Here is a 14,894-nt window from a genome sequence, read left to right as displayed (position 1 = left end):
CTCCAACAGGTCCATGTCCTTTGCAGCAGCGGCGGCAGCACCAGCAGCGGCGGCAGCACCAGCAGCGGCGGCAGCACCAGCAGCGGCGGCAAGGTCGGAGGCGCGTCGCCGCTAGGGGGCGCCGCAGTGCCCCGCACGGTGGTGTCGGGGGGGTAAGGAGGCGGCCGTGAGGCGGAGCATGCGCAGTGGGCGCGCCTCGCCCGGCCGTTGGCCTCCGCCTCCTGGCTGCGCTGCCGCTCCCCCTCCCCCTCACGGCGGCGGCGGCGCCGCCACCACCACTACAGCGAGCGGGAGGAGGAGGAAGGGAGAGAGGGAGGCAGGTCCGGCGGCCCTCTCGGGTACCCCCAGCGGTCAGGCGGGCGAGGGGAAAAGATGGCGACGCTGGGAGGCGAGTCGCAGCCCTTCCCCGCCGCTGCTGTGGCGGCGACGGCCGGGGTGGGCGGCGGCGGCGGTGGCGGCGGCGGCGGGTCGCTAGGTTTGCAGGCGCCGCTGAACCGGGGTCTGGAGCGGGCGTTGGAAGAGGCGGCGCACTCCGGGGGTCTCAACCTGAGCGGCAGGAAGCTGAAGGAGTTCCCGCGCAGCGCCGCCGCCCTCAGCCACGACCTCTCCGATACGGTGCGGGCAGGTGAGGCCGGGCGAGGAACCGGGGGAACCGGTGGAGGGGAGGGGGCGGCCGGCGCCGGTATCTGCCTGAGGGGGCGGGGAAGGTGGGGGGGGAAGGTGGGTCCCCCGGCGACGCCCGGTCAGGCATCCTAGTGCCCCTCAAGCTCCGTATGAGGAGAACATCCACTCCCGACCCTGTTCGCTCCGTGGCGTGAGGCGTTCGCTCTCCCCTGAGCCTGGCCCCACAGGGAAACAGAGCCCGCTCCCAGCTCTCCGTGGACCCTATGCTTTCTTTATTCCTTCCCACCCCCCACGGCTTGGTGTATGAGGTAGGTGTTTGCTCCCATATGGCTGGATCGCTGCACACTCCCCTCCATTCCATCCCCCCCGCCCCGCGTTTGGTGAGACAAGAGCTGGCTCTCTCATCTGGGGGAATGTGTGTGTGGTGTTTGTGTGTGGGGGGAAATTCTTGCTCGCACCTGTCTTCTTCTCCCTCTGGGGAATGTGCATCTCTGTGCCACCCTTCCCTGACCGCTGAGGTTTGAGGTGGCGGCCAGCCCACCTTTGAATCGGTTGTGGGAGGAATGCAGACGCGTGCCAGGGTGGAGACCTGCTCCTTCTGTCCCACTGCTTGTAGGTGGATGCACCTGGCACGGAGTGGACGCAAGTCTGTATGTAATCACATTAAGACACTCGTGTGCCTCTGAAATGTGACCTGTTTGCACGCCAGAAGTGGAGACATGTCCATAAGAACACTTTTGCTCTGTAGCTACCTCAGGGAGCGTCCTACCTTTCACAGATGCCACCTGTTCAACACAGGTTGATATCCACCCTTGTATCCTTACAGTCACGTAGCCATAGTTCCAGCTCTGTATGCAATGCTATCTTCCAAGATGAATGTGGAGAGAAATCCCTGTCTTCACGGGCACTGTACATATTCTACAGTGGGGGACACCATCATTACATAAATCTGCAGAGGGGACAGGCCTCACAACCCTGCAGGCAGGAGTGATGAGGGGAGGTGCATCCAGTGTGTGCTTCTCTTGCCCTCACATCCTCCTTCCAACATGAAAAAAGGCACACTTGTTTCTCACCTAAGGCGGCAGACCCCCACAAAGGATCATACCTGTTTTCCTACCCCTATTTGTGCTGGAGGTTGCAACCTAATCCATTCTTTACACAGTGTCACTATGTAGAACAGCAGAAACTGGCACTAGAAAAATATATTAGTGTATTCCTAAGATCTTTAGTGTACCGCCTCCGCATGCCCTTTTATGTCCCCATTTGCCTGCTGAAGATGGTTGTGTTGTAACAGCAAAAGAGCAGACAAGTATTCACTTGCTTTTGTCCCACAAAACAGCAGGTGCTATACCTGCATGCAAACATGTGATAACACGAACCTGAATTCTCACTACTGCTGTACATGAGGGTATTTATGCCTTCCTGTGTATGGAAACATATGTGCCGACTGTATACTTGTATCTATCCCAGCTATAAGGAACAGAGTAATGTCTCAGATGTGTGGTAATTGTTGTTTAGCGCTCTCGCTTGTTTGCTGTTGCTGAATGGATTTCATAGCGGTCCGTATGAACACCTATATCAGTATCAGAGAAATATGAAGGAAACTTGATGAATGAAACTACCATGAATTGGTAGCATGAATTGCCATGCTAACCATTAACTAACTTGGTAACAGATGTGATAGCGAAAGGGATACGATGTGATAGTGGAACTGTATGCAGTTAGAAGAATGACTTTCAGCTTGTCTCCCCAAGCAAGATGTTTTATCTTCTTTCTTTTTTAAAGTTGTAGTTTAATGAAGGCATGAAATATAAGTAGTTTGGAAATCCAGAAAGTTAGCTTGTTTGGTTTGACCTAATATTGATCCAAACTGTTGGAAAACAAAATTATGTACTGAAAAAAATTCTTTGATTGGCAGTGATTACATGTTAGTATTTGTATATAGTGTAAGTGTGTTCTGTGCAAGCATGACCTGTGTGTTGTATGTATAGGTAAGTACCTGCTTGTTACATGCTTACTTGTTCTAGTAAGTTTTCTGTTCAGAGGAGAGCTGTGGAAAAAGGTAGCCTTTGTCTTCAAGCATTAATGTACTTTTGTCAGAGTTTACGTGGAAGACATGCAATATGAAATTAAATGTAGAATGGGATTTTCATTCTGTTTTAGTTTGATATAAACAGCAGTGTAGAGTAGCCCATGTCTCAGTCTTGTAACAACGGCAGCCCTTTTTTCATTGTCCCCTTTTAGGAGAACCGTGTGTTAATCTATAGTTACTTTATAGTTTTGTTTGTAACAACATGTTGTAACTGCTTAATGGGAATTGTTGGCCTTGTGAGTTAAGTTGTATGTTGATAAACTTCTGAAAAATCTGTGTTCCTTTTCACTTGTTACATTACATAAGTAGAATATATAAACAGAAGAGACACTTGGCTTGAGCCCAGATTTCTGAAGCTCTTGGGGCAAACTCTTGGTGGAATTTTCTCTCGTTTCCTCTCCATAAATGTGCATAGCATAAAACCAGTTCTTTCTTGTGCTACTTGGAATATGTCCTCACAATGAATGACTTTGACTTTTGGATTTGATGTGCTGACATGTCTCTGAAGCCCTGAAACTTTGGTGTTTGGGTTAGGGGTAGCCTTTCACTGTTAAAGCTGTTTTGCTAAAGAGGGCCAATCTTAATGAAAAATAAGGACAGTCGTTGATTTAGAGAAGACTCGGCTGGGGGACTGAGTTTAAAGATCTGAGGATCAGGGGATTTCCAGAAAACTGAAACCATGGCTGCATCTTGATAGTGTTTTAAAATTAGATACTGACAGTATTTTTGGATTGAGAAAATAATGATATATGGATACTCTCAAATAAAATATTACCAAGCTTGGTTTGTAGAAAAGTTCTGAGTGCTTTAGGTAAGTCTGAGGAAGACAGAAGTGTTAAATTTTAAATTCTCTGTTCATGCATTTATTTTTTTCCTGAAGTTAGAAGTTGGATTTTATATAGCAATTGATAAACTCACGAAAGGGATGTAGCCTGGTTGCCTTTAATAGCTGGGACTGAATTGCTTGGCTTTTCTAGTTCTTACTGCAGTTACATTCCATAGTAACTGTAGAGACTTAACTATACTTGTCAGTTTCTATTTGTGCAGCTTCTTGGTATGCTTTTTCTTCTGTGATTTGTATTTGCATTGAATACATCTTGCTTATAGAGACATGACAGGACATTTCTTCCTCAGTCTTTGAGAGTTTTGCTCAAGAGCTGAGTGACCCGGTCAGATGAACTTTCAGGCAGTATCTTTGTACACAGAAGGGAGTTTGTGTGGTGTGCAGTACTGTTAGAAGAAAATAAAACCTCTATGTAAAGCATCTTGAGTTTAGTCAGATGTTTTAAACCACATCAGTGTGGATGCATTGCAAAAACCATTTCAAAAATAATAAATGCTATTCTTATCACTTTTATTACAGGCTGGGTTATGCAGAAGACAGTGGCACAGTAATCACATAGTTCTTAAGTAATAGTGTGCAATTATATTCCTCAAAACCACTGGGAATGCTGGAAGCATGTTGTTTTATAAAAGAGGAAGAAAAAGGCCCAAAGCTGTTACTTAAATGTGTAACCATGTCTGCCTGTATCACTTCAGCCTCTTTCTGTAGGCTTTGGCTATATTTCTGAAGATAGATCCTCCGAACCTTTTCTGGTGAATACCTGTTCCATGCATTTCTATTGTGTAGCTTAGGCACATGAGGAAGGATTACTTGCTACTTTTTGTGATGATGTGGGAGAGAAGCAAATATTTTTTTTTTAATCAAGTGTTAGGTTGTTTGAAAATAAATACAAATTAAAGTCTTTGAATGCTTGTTTGGACAGTATGAAATTCTGGAAAGATTGTGTACTTATTTTTTGTACGTTACAATGGTCACTAGACAAAATAACTCCTACCTGCTGTTTTTTTTAAATGTTTATAAATGGACTGTACTCTTCTGACAATGCGGTGCTGAAGACATATTAGCCAGCCCGGCAGCATCTTCAAAATAGTTGTTTGGACTGTATAACTATGGATTTGTTTCCAAGATGGCCCAAAAAATCACAGTCGCACCTGAGCAGCTATCTGAGAACCTGTAGAGTTTTAATTCTAGTTTTTGGGATGCTTTATCTTGAATTTTGACATCTAAGTGCTTCCTCTGGGATCATGTAAAGGGGAAAAAAACCACACAAACAAATTTACAAGTTGTCTTCCATCACAGTTAAGTCCAGGAATGTGTTTGTTTGTATCCAACAGCTGTAAGCTCTTTCTGCTTGTCTTTCTGAAATACTTATTTCTTGTTTTGAAGACTGATACCGGTTCAGATGAAATAGGTTCCTTTCAGTCCTCTTTGCTAATAAAAAAGTATAGAATTCTTATTTCCTAGTTTTTTTTTAAATAAGCAACTGTGTTTATTAGATTGCCATAATTCATCCTCAATGGATATTCTTCATCTCTTTTATTAACATAATTTTTCCTTCACTTCTGGGAATTCTTCTAATTATAGCAGTAGATGTGCAGTTGGTTCCACTTATTATAAATGCAGGTTGTACTGGGAAGGATGTTACAGATACAGATTAGTTTGTTTGTGATACCGCACGCTTTCATAAACCATAAATGACCACTGAATGGGCTCTTCTTTAGAATTTGGTTATTATTTAGTCACTAGGCAAGAAAGGAGATTTGACGTGTCCCTCTCCTTTTAAGAATTCTCTCTGATAATTACTGCTTTGAATAGGTTATAATTCATCATCTTGAATTCATATTTTGATCACATTGTGGTTTTTTTGGATGAGGCTTCTTGAGGACCTTTCATTTTGCTAATTTTATCCAAACTCATATCAATAAAACCAACATCTTTAATTACAAATCTGAAAAAAACACCACCTCTGTTTCTTCTTTATGTTCAATAGTCAGTCCCTTCCTGTGTTTATTTGAAGATTTCTAACCTTACTTATTCTGTCTCTTACACAAATAACATCCTAAGTGTGCTAGGAGAGGAAGAGAGGAGGAAGTATGTTTGTTTATTCTCACAAATGAATTGAATATTGCCCTGCAGCCAAAATTTATGGGATGTAACTGGTTTTTGAGATTACTATATAATCTGCCTTTATATCAAGGCTAAACAATGAAGATAAATCCATTCGGTATTCATTATTATGTATCCAACAGTAAAAATGCAATTTCAGATGGTAACTTCATACTGTGGTGTCTCTGGACATCTCTGTATTAACTCATTATAGTTTCTTTTTTTTTTTTTTTTTTTTGTTTCCTGATAATCAATGCTTTGTGAAAGAGCTTTATCAAACTAAATGATTTTTTTAGAAGCATAGACATGCTTAGCAACTTATAACTGCAGAATACCCTTTAAAGCCCTTTGGTCCTTTTTTTTCTTCCCCAAGTCTGAGTATGTCCTTGCTTGTGGATCATATAAACATCAGGGCTATTGACTCCTGTTGAAAAGAGTCTATTAGTTCTTATGCTGTATAGAGTCTTGTCAGTTGTGCTTTTGAAAGTTACCTCTTTTGTCTGGAGATTTATACCCCCATAGCTGAAATGCAGTCAGTGACTTTGCAGGTGCTGTTGGGCTCTTCTCAGCATGAAATAAAGTGAATTAGCTCAGAGTGCCTTTTGTTGCATGAAACAAATTAGGAGTACTCAAGTGCCTGGTTACTGTTTCAGAATGTGGCTTGAGCAGATTAATGGCTTTCTAGCACTGACTCTGCGTGTGAGTGTGTGTCCGTCCATCTCCTTCCCCAGTGTGGGTTTTTTTTGTTTTATTTCTTTTTTGGCTAACTTGCTTTGTAGAGAAACTTCAAAACTAGTGCGAGGGCTGAGAGGCAGAAGAAAACACATGGTAGGAGGAAGAGTGAAACCTCTCAATTTCAGGAGGAGTAAGCTCAGCTGTTTATTGAACCTTTACCCTTACAGTTAACTTCCAATTTAAGGTGGCTGTTTGAAAAACAGCTCTATCTAGAATTGCCAAAGCCATGTTTGGTTATGCTGTGCGTGTAAATGGATGAAAACTGATTCTTTTGTAGAAATGTTGTCACTTTGTGTGCCCTTGGCCCATTTGCCTTGGAAAAGACTGACTCAGAGCTCCAAAAGCCCTACTATGGTAGTAAAGGTGTTACAGGTTCCTTTTCAAATGCTTCTAGCTGAACAACTTTGTTTTTGAAGATCTACTTGCATGTGGTCACAGGCCTTGTGGGAGGTAGAAGCCAAATATCTGTACGTGGTTTGTGAGCCTCCTTTTCTTCCTTCCCCTGGTCTGCTGCTTTTGTGTCCTTGGCACAAAAGACATTTTGGTTTAGACATCTGTAAAGCAGGAGAGACAATGTGAATCTTAATACAGTTACTATAGTAGAGTTTTGAGAACACTAAATACTTTTGTGAGGGGAAGAGATCAGGGGAGAATTGTCTATGACAAAGTAGAATGACTATTTGCCCAGTAGAGCAGTGACTTGGAAGAGAACGGTAGCAAACGCCAATGTAATATAGGTTTGAACAAGAAAATGGATAGAAGAAGATACTGTTTAAAGGTGGAAGTGTCATACAAAGTGAGTGAAAGTTTATGAAGTACTTAGTGAAAAATATATGAAATAGTGGAAGTGAAAGAAGGGAAAGGGTTATAAGCAAGTGAGCGGTGAGCTATATATTCTTGGTTGAGTGTAATGGCTTGGGATACTCTTCTGATATCTGTACAACTGAGGAAGGTGTATTTCTTGAGCAATTCCATTAATAATGATGATTAGAATTTTATGAACAGAGAATTAGATAAACATAGAGAAAATTATTTGACTCATATGTATGACATTTACAGGTTTTATCCTACAAAAATAGTTTAAAATTCATACTTTAAAAGATTAACTATTAAATTTAAGTTTGGGAAGCTTAGCATCCATTTGCCTGCAGAAGGAAAAGCCAGTGACATTTTTGCTGCTTACAGAGTTGCAAAAGCAACCAGGACGGAGGGACTGATGTTTTGCAGATCAGAATGACCATTCTAGGAAGGATGAGCAACTTCCCCAAGCCAGAGACTGCTCATTCTGCCTGCTGTGTTCTTGCTGACTCTGTTAGTAAGCATATGCTACATTTGTGAACGTTCCCAAGCTGGTTAGATCTCTAATTCACAATTAAGATCAATATGATTTAAATAATTTAAATGGCACTTCTGAAACCAGAAAGCTATCCTTAATGTGTTCTGTTGAGACCAGAATTATGAAAGTAGCATACCCATTTAGTGTTCTCCCATGTGTAAAACTGAAAGAGCCAGAAACTATATCACCCGTATTCAACGTGTAGATCACTGTCAAAAGTGGAAATGGGTGTTATGTCTCCTGACTTCTGACTGCTCTCTGCTGAGCGTATTTTGCAAGGTATAATACACAGATCAGAGTGGTTCTTTGGAAGGCTACTGAGGAGTTGAGCTTCAGGAGGAATAATTACTTTCTGCTAAATTTGTGGGTAGATGTGTCCTTGTGGGAGGAGTTCAGTTATAAAATTCTAACGCTTCTCCCTAGCCTCTTTCCCCTAAGGGTGTCTTGCTGGCCAGCTTGCCTTTTTATCCCTTTCTTTCCTTGTATGGTGCAGAACACCATAATATCTGTAAACCTCCTAACTATTTAAAAATAGAAATAACAATAACAGTCTTTCATCCTTCTGTCCCAGTCTGTAGGAGAAATATTTTTAAAGGAGAAGAAAAAAAAGTCAAAACTTGTGAGTGAGACGAGGATCTTGGCAGAGCCAAATGAGGGTTAGTTTTGCATTTGATTTGGAGCCTGAGGTTTGCACTCAGTTTTGAAGCTGCATGAAATATTTCATGTTCAGCTGAGCTTGTGGGAATTCTGGCTCCTTTAGTTGAAAGCTAGTTGATAATTTCATGATGCCATTGTGAGGTAGCTGTTCTAGGTATGGTTAGAGAAGTTACTGGAAGTAGCTGGGGGTTTTGAATATCGGAAGAGAGTTCTTGAGTTGATCTTTATGAGAAGCAGACCCAGAATGAAATAGCTGAGCACCATGTTGACAGTGACCTGTGCTACCAGATGAATAAGGTTTTAATGTTGGTTTTCTGTAGCTCGGTGATTTTATTCCTTGGTGTGAGTTGTGGTAATACTGAGTTTGCAGGATGTGAACCTGCACAAGTGGTTTTGGTTTCAAAATACTCGTCGTAGAATGGAGGGAATTATTTGTACTGAACAAATAGAAAAATATGTTAGAAGATACTTGTTGTCTGTTACCTCTTCTGTTTCTCAATAGATTAATTTATTGAAATACCCTGACTGCTTCCATATATAAATTGCAAATGTTATAAAGACTACAAATGTTTTCTGTCTCCCCATGATTGTTTCTGTACTTTTCTTGATAACCCTTCCTTTTTGAAGTGGATGTTGCCAATATCAAGGTAGATGTGAAACACCTGCTTTAACAGAACTTTATTTCCTTCCAAAACTGCAGTGCTATAAAATGCAAGATTGGTAACAGATTTAATTTCTAGCTTTTTGATTTAACTAGGTAGGCCAATTAGGTTTTTTCTACTAATGCAGCCCTATAAATACTTATTTCTGGTAGGAGGAGACACTGCTGGGACAGCTAGCATTAATATGTGGGTGGAGGAGATAAGGTAAATAAATTTTTGAATTAAAGAAACTAAATTCAGCAAAAAAACCGCTTAGAAGTATATTTAAATGTGGCATGTGCCTTGGTTTCTTTATACTGTAGATTATAATATGATGTAGTATGTTTCAAAAGTAGCAAAGTAACTACTAATGACAATTTCACTTTGATTTATTGTGTATACACAGACATGTCAGGCTTTTTTAACATCTAAAGCTTGCATCTTTGGTGGCAGTGGCATCACTCCTGTGTAGCACTACATTAGACAGGCAAAAAGTAAAAATGAAAAAAATCAGATGAGAAACACCCCCCCCCCCCCATATTTAAATATGAAGAGAAAAGCATGAATGACAAGTTGCATCTTTTGGTTGGTGAATAGAAAGAAACAGGTTCGTAAAATGTGTGCGCAAAGATAAATTGGTGATCTCTGAAATGGATTGAGAAGTTTTGGAAAATGGGAAAGAATTGGGATGGAAAAAGAAGATTGGATCAGAGACTAATCCAAGGAAATAAGTGGAGCAGAATACACCCTTGGATTAGGCTTACAGGAACTACAGCAAGATACTAAAATATAAATACAACAGTTCATGTATAGTAAGAAGCTTGTATCATAATTTAAAGATAGTGAAATAAATTGCTATCATGGTAAGTGAAATTATTACTAAAATTACTTTTTTAACTGTTTATAAATTTAGTAACAGGAGAAGTAGGGGGTAAGACTATTGAATACTTGACAGGTTGTACCATCGTCATTATTATATGACTGTATTTTGAGAATATTGAGGCCTAGCTGAATTTACTCAGTTCAGTCTTTTTCAGGCACGACAAGTGTAGTAACAGCAAAGCTGTCTGTTTATGTGATGGGGAAAGAGGAAGAACATAGTGTCATTCATATGTTATATAATTAAAAAATACGGACAGTGATATGACGATTTCTGGGATGGGATTTCTGGTCAAAGATGAAAAGAGCTTTCTCAGCAGTCAGTGGGGCGGGGGGAAGATGCCCTGGTTATTAAACAGCAGCTGTGATAGGTTAAGGGGAGAAGCTTAAACTGAGGTTTCACATGTTTGTTGTATGTTGTGTTGCTAGGGTTTATTTTTAAATTTTATTTTGAGTTCATCCCGGTTCAACAAAACCGTCTTCTTGCCTTCCACTATGTACAGTGCTGTTTCCCTACTCGGTAAGTTTTGCCTGCTATCCCTGTTCCAAGATTTGAATTTCAGTCTGGCTGAATGCCTACTCTTTGCCTGTGTTTTACTTACCAGCCAGTTCAGATTGTTTTGTGTTAGTGACTTGTTTTTTCCCTCACTCACACAGGTCTTGTCATTTGCAAGTTTTATCAGAGGTGGCATTTTTCCCTCCTTAGTAGTATTTTTGAAGTAAGATGTATGACCAAGAATTTGTTGGGTCCACCTAAAATGTTTTATATTCCCATACTTTGTCTTATTTTAAGACCTATCAGAATCAGTACCTAGATGTATACAACATCAACATACTTCGTCATTGTGTGTAGCTGTTGATTATTTTTTTATGTCTCTCATGAGTAATGATGTAGTTTTTTAGTCAAAATGTGCAGAAACTAATAGAGTGCTTTACTGAATTATAGCTGTATTATAATGGATGTTTCCATTCATCATCTGAACTTTCAAAACTGTCATGTTAGTTTGACAATGTGTAGTTTAATCCCTTATTTTTCTGAGGTCTTTTGGGGGGGATGAAAGAGGCTGCTGAGTGTGAAATTGCGTGTTTTCCTTTAAAAAATTGGCACATTTCTTCCCCATCTTTTGGCTTCTTTTTCCCATGTCCTTATTCAAATTCAACATGAAAAGTAAAGGTGATATATGGCAAGCTCTTCAAAGAAAATCTTTGATGCAAGTGGTATGGGTCTTATGATTTGAATGAAAAGATAAGCTAATATAAAACATCCAATAACTTCAATTTGCTCAAATTTTTGTAAGGTAATTTAGAGGCACGACAGCCACTCTCTCAGTATATTCTTTTGTATCATGGTATTGCAGCTATTACTGCTATGTTAAAGTGTGCCGTGTGTAACTCTGACATTCAGCCAACCAGTCAGGAACTTCTAAGGGTGGAGAAAGTAGTCTTTGGAATTTCTTGTATTTTGATTAATGTAAAAGCCTTTTATGCAATTATATTGAGTGTTAACATAATAACTTTAAGAGCTGATCTCTAGTTTTAGTTGATTCTAGCATAGACCTTGTTCTGTTAAAAATTACCTTGCAAACCTTGCTCTTCTCAGTGAGTTATTTCATTGTTCTATAAGGAAGCAAGTTACCTCTGATTTCACAGGTTGGAAAAACTGAGGAACAGAAACTTTGAATGGCTTAATCCAGATTTCAGAACAGATCAAGGACAAAACTGAAAGGAATCCAGCTTCAGTTCTCTGTCTTTTATTTTACGTCTCAATCAAGACATTGTAAGATACGTAGAAGAATGGGGGTTGAGGCATTTGAATTGAAGCTTTATTCTGGCAGATATTGGGATAGTAGTAAAGAAATAAACCTTGATACTTTCATTATGGTCTTAAGTCCTGGGAGCAATTTTAAATGTATTAGCACAATGCAGAAATGAAGAGCTCACTTTATAGTAGCATCTGGCACAGAAGCACAGTAGTATGATTCAGAAGTATTCAGTCTGTAAAAGAATATCACTATAGATTTGCAATCAGTTAAGAATCAAGTAATATGAAATAGTATTAACTTTAACAAAAAATCAGTATTTTGGCAAGAAGTGCTGTACTCCCTCTGTCAGTTTTCATATCTTTGTACATTTGGCTTCTTAGAGAACTGAAAAGATTATTTTTGGCCTAGTGCCCAAGGCTAAAAATGGCTCTGGAATCTTGAACAGTTCGGTGCGGTAGTAACATAACTGCAGTAATTGGTAGTCTCACTGAAGCATTTTAGTTATGCACTTAAATGTTAAGCTGTGGGAGATGTGGCCATGTGGGCCTTCCAACATCCAGTTTATCAGAAAAATTTAAGCTGTGTTTATCTATGAAGCAATGGTAGCCTGAAAAAAAAAAAGAGGCTTTTCTACAAGTTCTTGTTAAAGGGGAGTAAGAATGAATATAAGGCTTAGCCTCTACAGGGAAAGGCTCTAAAATGAAGAAATAAATCATGGCTTTGCTATGGGAATACTGAAGCACGAGCGTTGCAGTTGAGACTATATGTGTGGGGAATAGAATGAGTCGGTGAAGTTCCCTTATGCTTCTATCCAGTATAGTAGGATTTACCTTTAAAAGTGGAAAAAAAACCCCACCAAACACTGCCCCCTGTGAAACAAGTACACCAGTTACTATATGTGAATGTGTGCTTATAATAAATACAGGCTTCTGATTGATTTTTGAATAGTTTGGATGATTACATAACCAGGAGTTTGGAATAGTCAGGAGAACAATGAGAGGCTCACTATTTAAATCTGAAAAATCTTACACCAGTAAAAGGTCTGAAAAGGACAAGATTTATGAAATGGCTGGATATTGCTTCCCTCTACATCCCTCCCAAATCTTTTAGCTTCTTCCCCAAAATTTTATTGGAACCAGTGGGAATAATACAAGTAAAGCTTTTCTGACTAGAATTTGTATAAAGATACAATTATATTGTTTTTTTTTGTGTGAGTGAAATCAGCATGGACAAATTCTGCATGAGAATCAGTGTTGCTCTAGATGTAGCTCATAAACATCCATAAAACACTTGTTCTGAAATCTCCTGAGAAATCAGTATTGGTTTTTTGTGTTCTAAATTTGCAGTGTAAGGCTTTGTTAACACAGTAGTCTGGAAATACAGCCAAAATAAATTGAGTTCTGATCAACTTCGTGATCACAGAAATTTGAGATGGCCAGACTAGCGAGTGACTCTTCAACGACTATTAATTCTGTGTCAGTGCTAAAGTTTGAGACCTATCTACCTACAAAATTACTGTTTGTAAAATACAAATGCTTTTGTTCTAAACCAGTTATGAAAAAGAATCGTTCCAGATCAGCTTCTGTAGGATACTTATGCTCCATCTGCAGAAAAGTTGAATTCTGCTTACCCGGGCTAACCAGAAACCTTGTCAGTTGTCCTAAATACAGCTGGCCCTCTGAAACAGAATCTCTTGTTTCATGTTTTGATGGCTAAGTATTCTAAGCTGTTTACATTTCTTGCTTACAAACTCTAGCCAAATAGTTATATAGAATATTTTCTATTTTTAAAAATTATTTTTTATATGGGACTTATTGAGGGTAAATCACCTTCTCAGTTAACAATATTTGAAGGAATTAGACTGTCTTTAAAAATTTTCCTTCTTTGTCTCTAACAAAACCATCTTATTTTTCAATGTTCTCATCATAGAAAAATAAAAGTATTTGAAGTTAGAAGGTACTTTTCTGCTTGTAATTGATTCAGCTTGTAAAAACCGCAGGTATCTTTTGTGCTCAGTCTTAGTGCATTTACATTATGTCATTTTCTGTGTATTAAATATATGAAATGCATTATATAAAATGTTTCACCTGCTCTACTTTATGCATGTTACAGTTCTGCTTTTTTGTGTGTTTCTAAATCCTTCCTTGATGCATGAAATAGGTACAGCCTAAGGACAGGCCAGTCAAGATGTGTGAAAGAAGTTGGGACATAGGGAGGAATATATTACTTTATTGGTAATTACTACGATTAAGTTATTAAATTAATGTTATGTGAGCATAACCGCTATATGTCTTTCCTGTGGAATAGTGTAATTAAATCCATGGGAAGCAGTGTTACAAAAAAGAAAATTTTAGAGAGCAATAAGCTGTTAAGGCTTTTTGCTTTATTAACCAAGCTGCTCTCTTTTAGAGGAATTTCTCTAATACTTCAAGAATATTTAGTCACTTCTGTTGCTCTTTACCAGATGTATCTCACTTTATTTCAAGCTGTTGTTTTCATTCTGGGGCTAGTGGACTATGCTTGCTGAAGCATGGAATAATTGATATGTCTTAATACTAAAAGAGACTTTTATGTTGATACGGTTTGACCCTCTGCCTGATACTGGCCATAAATTTCCCTGACTGTATCTAGGAAATTTCCCTGACTTTGTATCTAGGTAAGAAATGTATGGCTCATATGTACTGTCTCGATTTTAAAGTATGCTGGTGATAATAGAATGACGAATTATATATTTCCTTCAGAAACAAATAAAAGAAATTACACACGCTATTTTGTATTTTAGATTCAACTTCTGGTCATTTGTTCTTTTTTCTTTAACTACTAGATCAGCTAATCCACTATATCAGACATTCACTCGTCTGCAGTTGTTTAGAAATTATTTTTTACCTATGTCCTTAATAAACTAAGAGCTATGATTAACGAGGGGTAATTCCTATTACTCTAATTAGAGATGCTACGGCAGTTGTCCATGTAGCTTCCTGTTGGTAGGTACTGCCCATCTAATGAGGGTGACAGGGCTAAATGGTGATGAAAGTGGATTTAAACTATCAGGATTGGCTCTGAATTGTGGTGTTGAGGAGCTGGCACATGATTCCCCCTGCTGCCCCTTTTCTAGGGAGGGTAATTGCCACCAGAGCTGGCAGGGGCAGAGTTGAGGCTGCTAATATCTTACATTGCTGAAGTGAATGTTGCAAGGGCTTGTGAGTCAGTCTGAACA

The 14,894-nt window shown here is 39.5% G+C and overlaps 1 protein-coding gene across 7 annotated transcripts in view; it reads left to right on the top strand.

Annotated features, from left to right (window-relative positions):
• Positions 1-203: 203 nt before the first annotated feature.
• LRCH1 (leucine rich repeats and calponin homology domain containing 1) overlaps positions 204-14,894 on the top strand; it is a 140,044-nt gene continuing 125,353 nt past the window's right edge. For 2 of the 7 annotated variants that reach the window (XM_063334502.1, XM_063334493.1), the window contains exon 1: positions 206-625. In XM_063334502.1, coding sequence (XP_063190572.1) covers positions 373-625 — 253 coding nt within the window. In that variant the 5' untranslated portion in view covers positions 206-372. Of the gene's footprint in view, positions 626-14,894 lie in introns of all 7 variants that reach the window. The other 5 variants (XM_063334543.1, XM_063334511.1, XM_063334520.1 and 2 more) reach the window with 5 other exon arrangements.

Source organism: Chroicocephalus ridibundus, chromosome 1 (assembly GCF_963924245.1).
Source record: "Chroicocephalus ridibundus chromosome 1, bChrRid1.1, whole genome shotgun sequence".
Classification (NCBI taxonomy): Eukaryota; Metazoa; Chordata; class Aves; order Charadriiformes; family Laridae; genus Chroicocephalus; species Chroicocephalus ridibundus.
The sequence above is the reverse complement of the archived record's forward strand: the minus strand, read 5'-3'. Positions and strand labels throughout refer to the sequence as shown.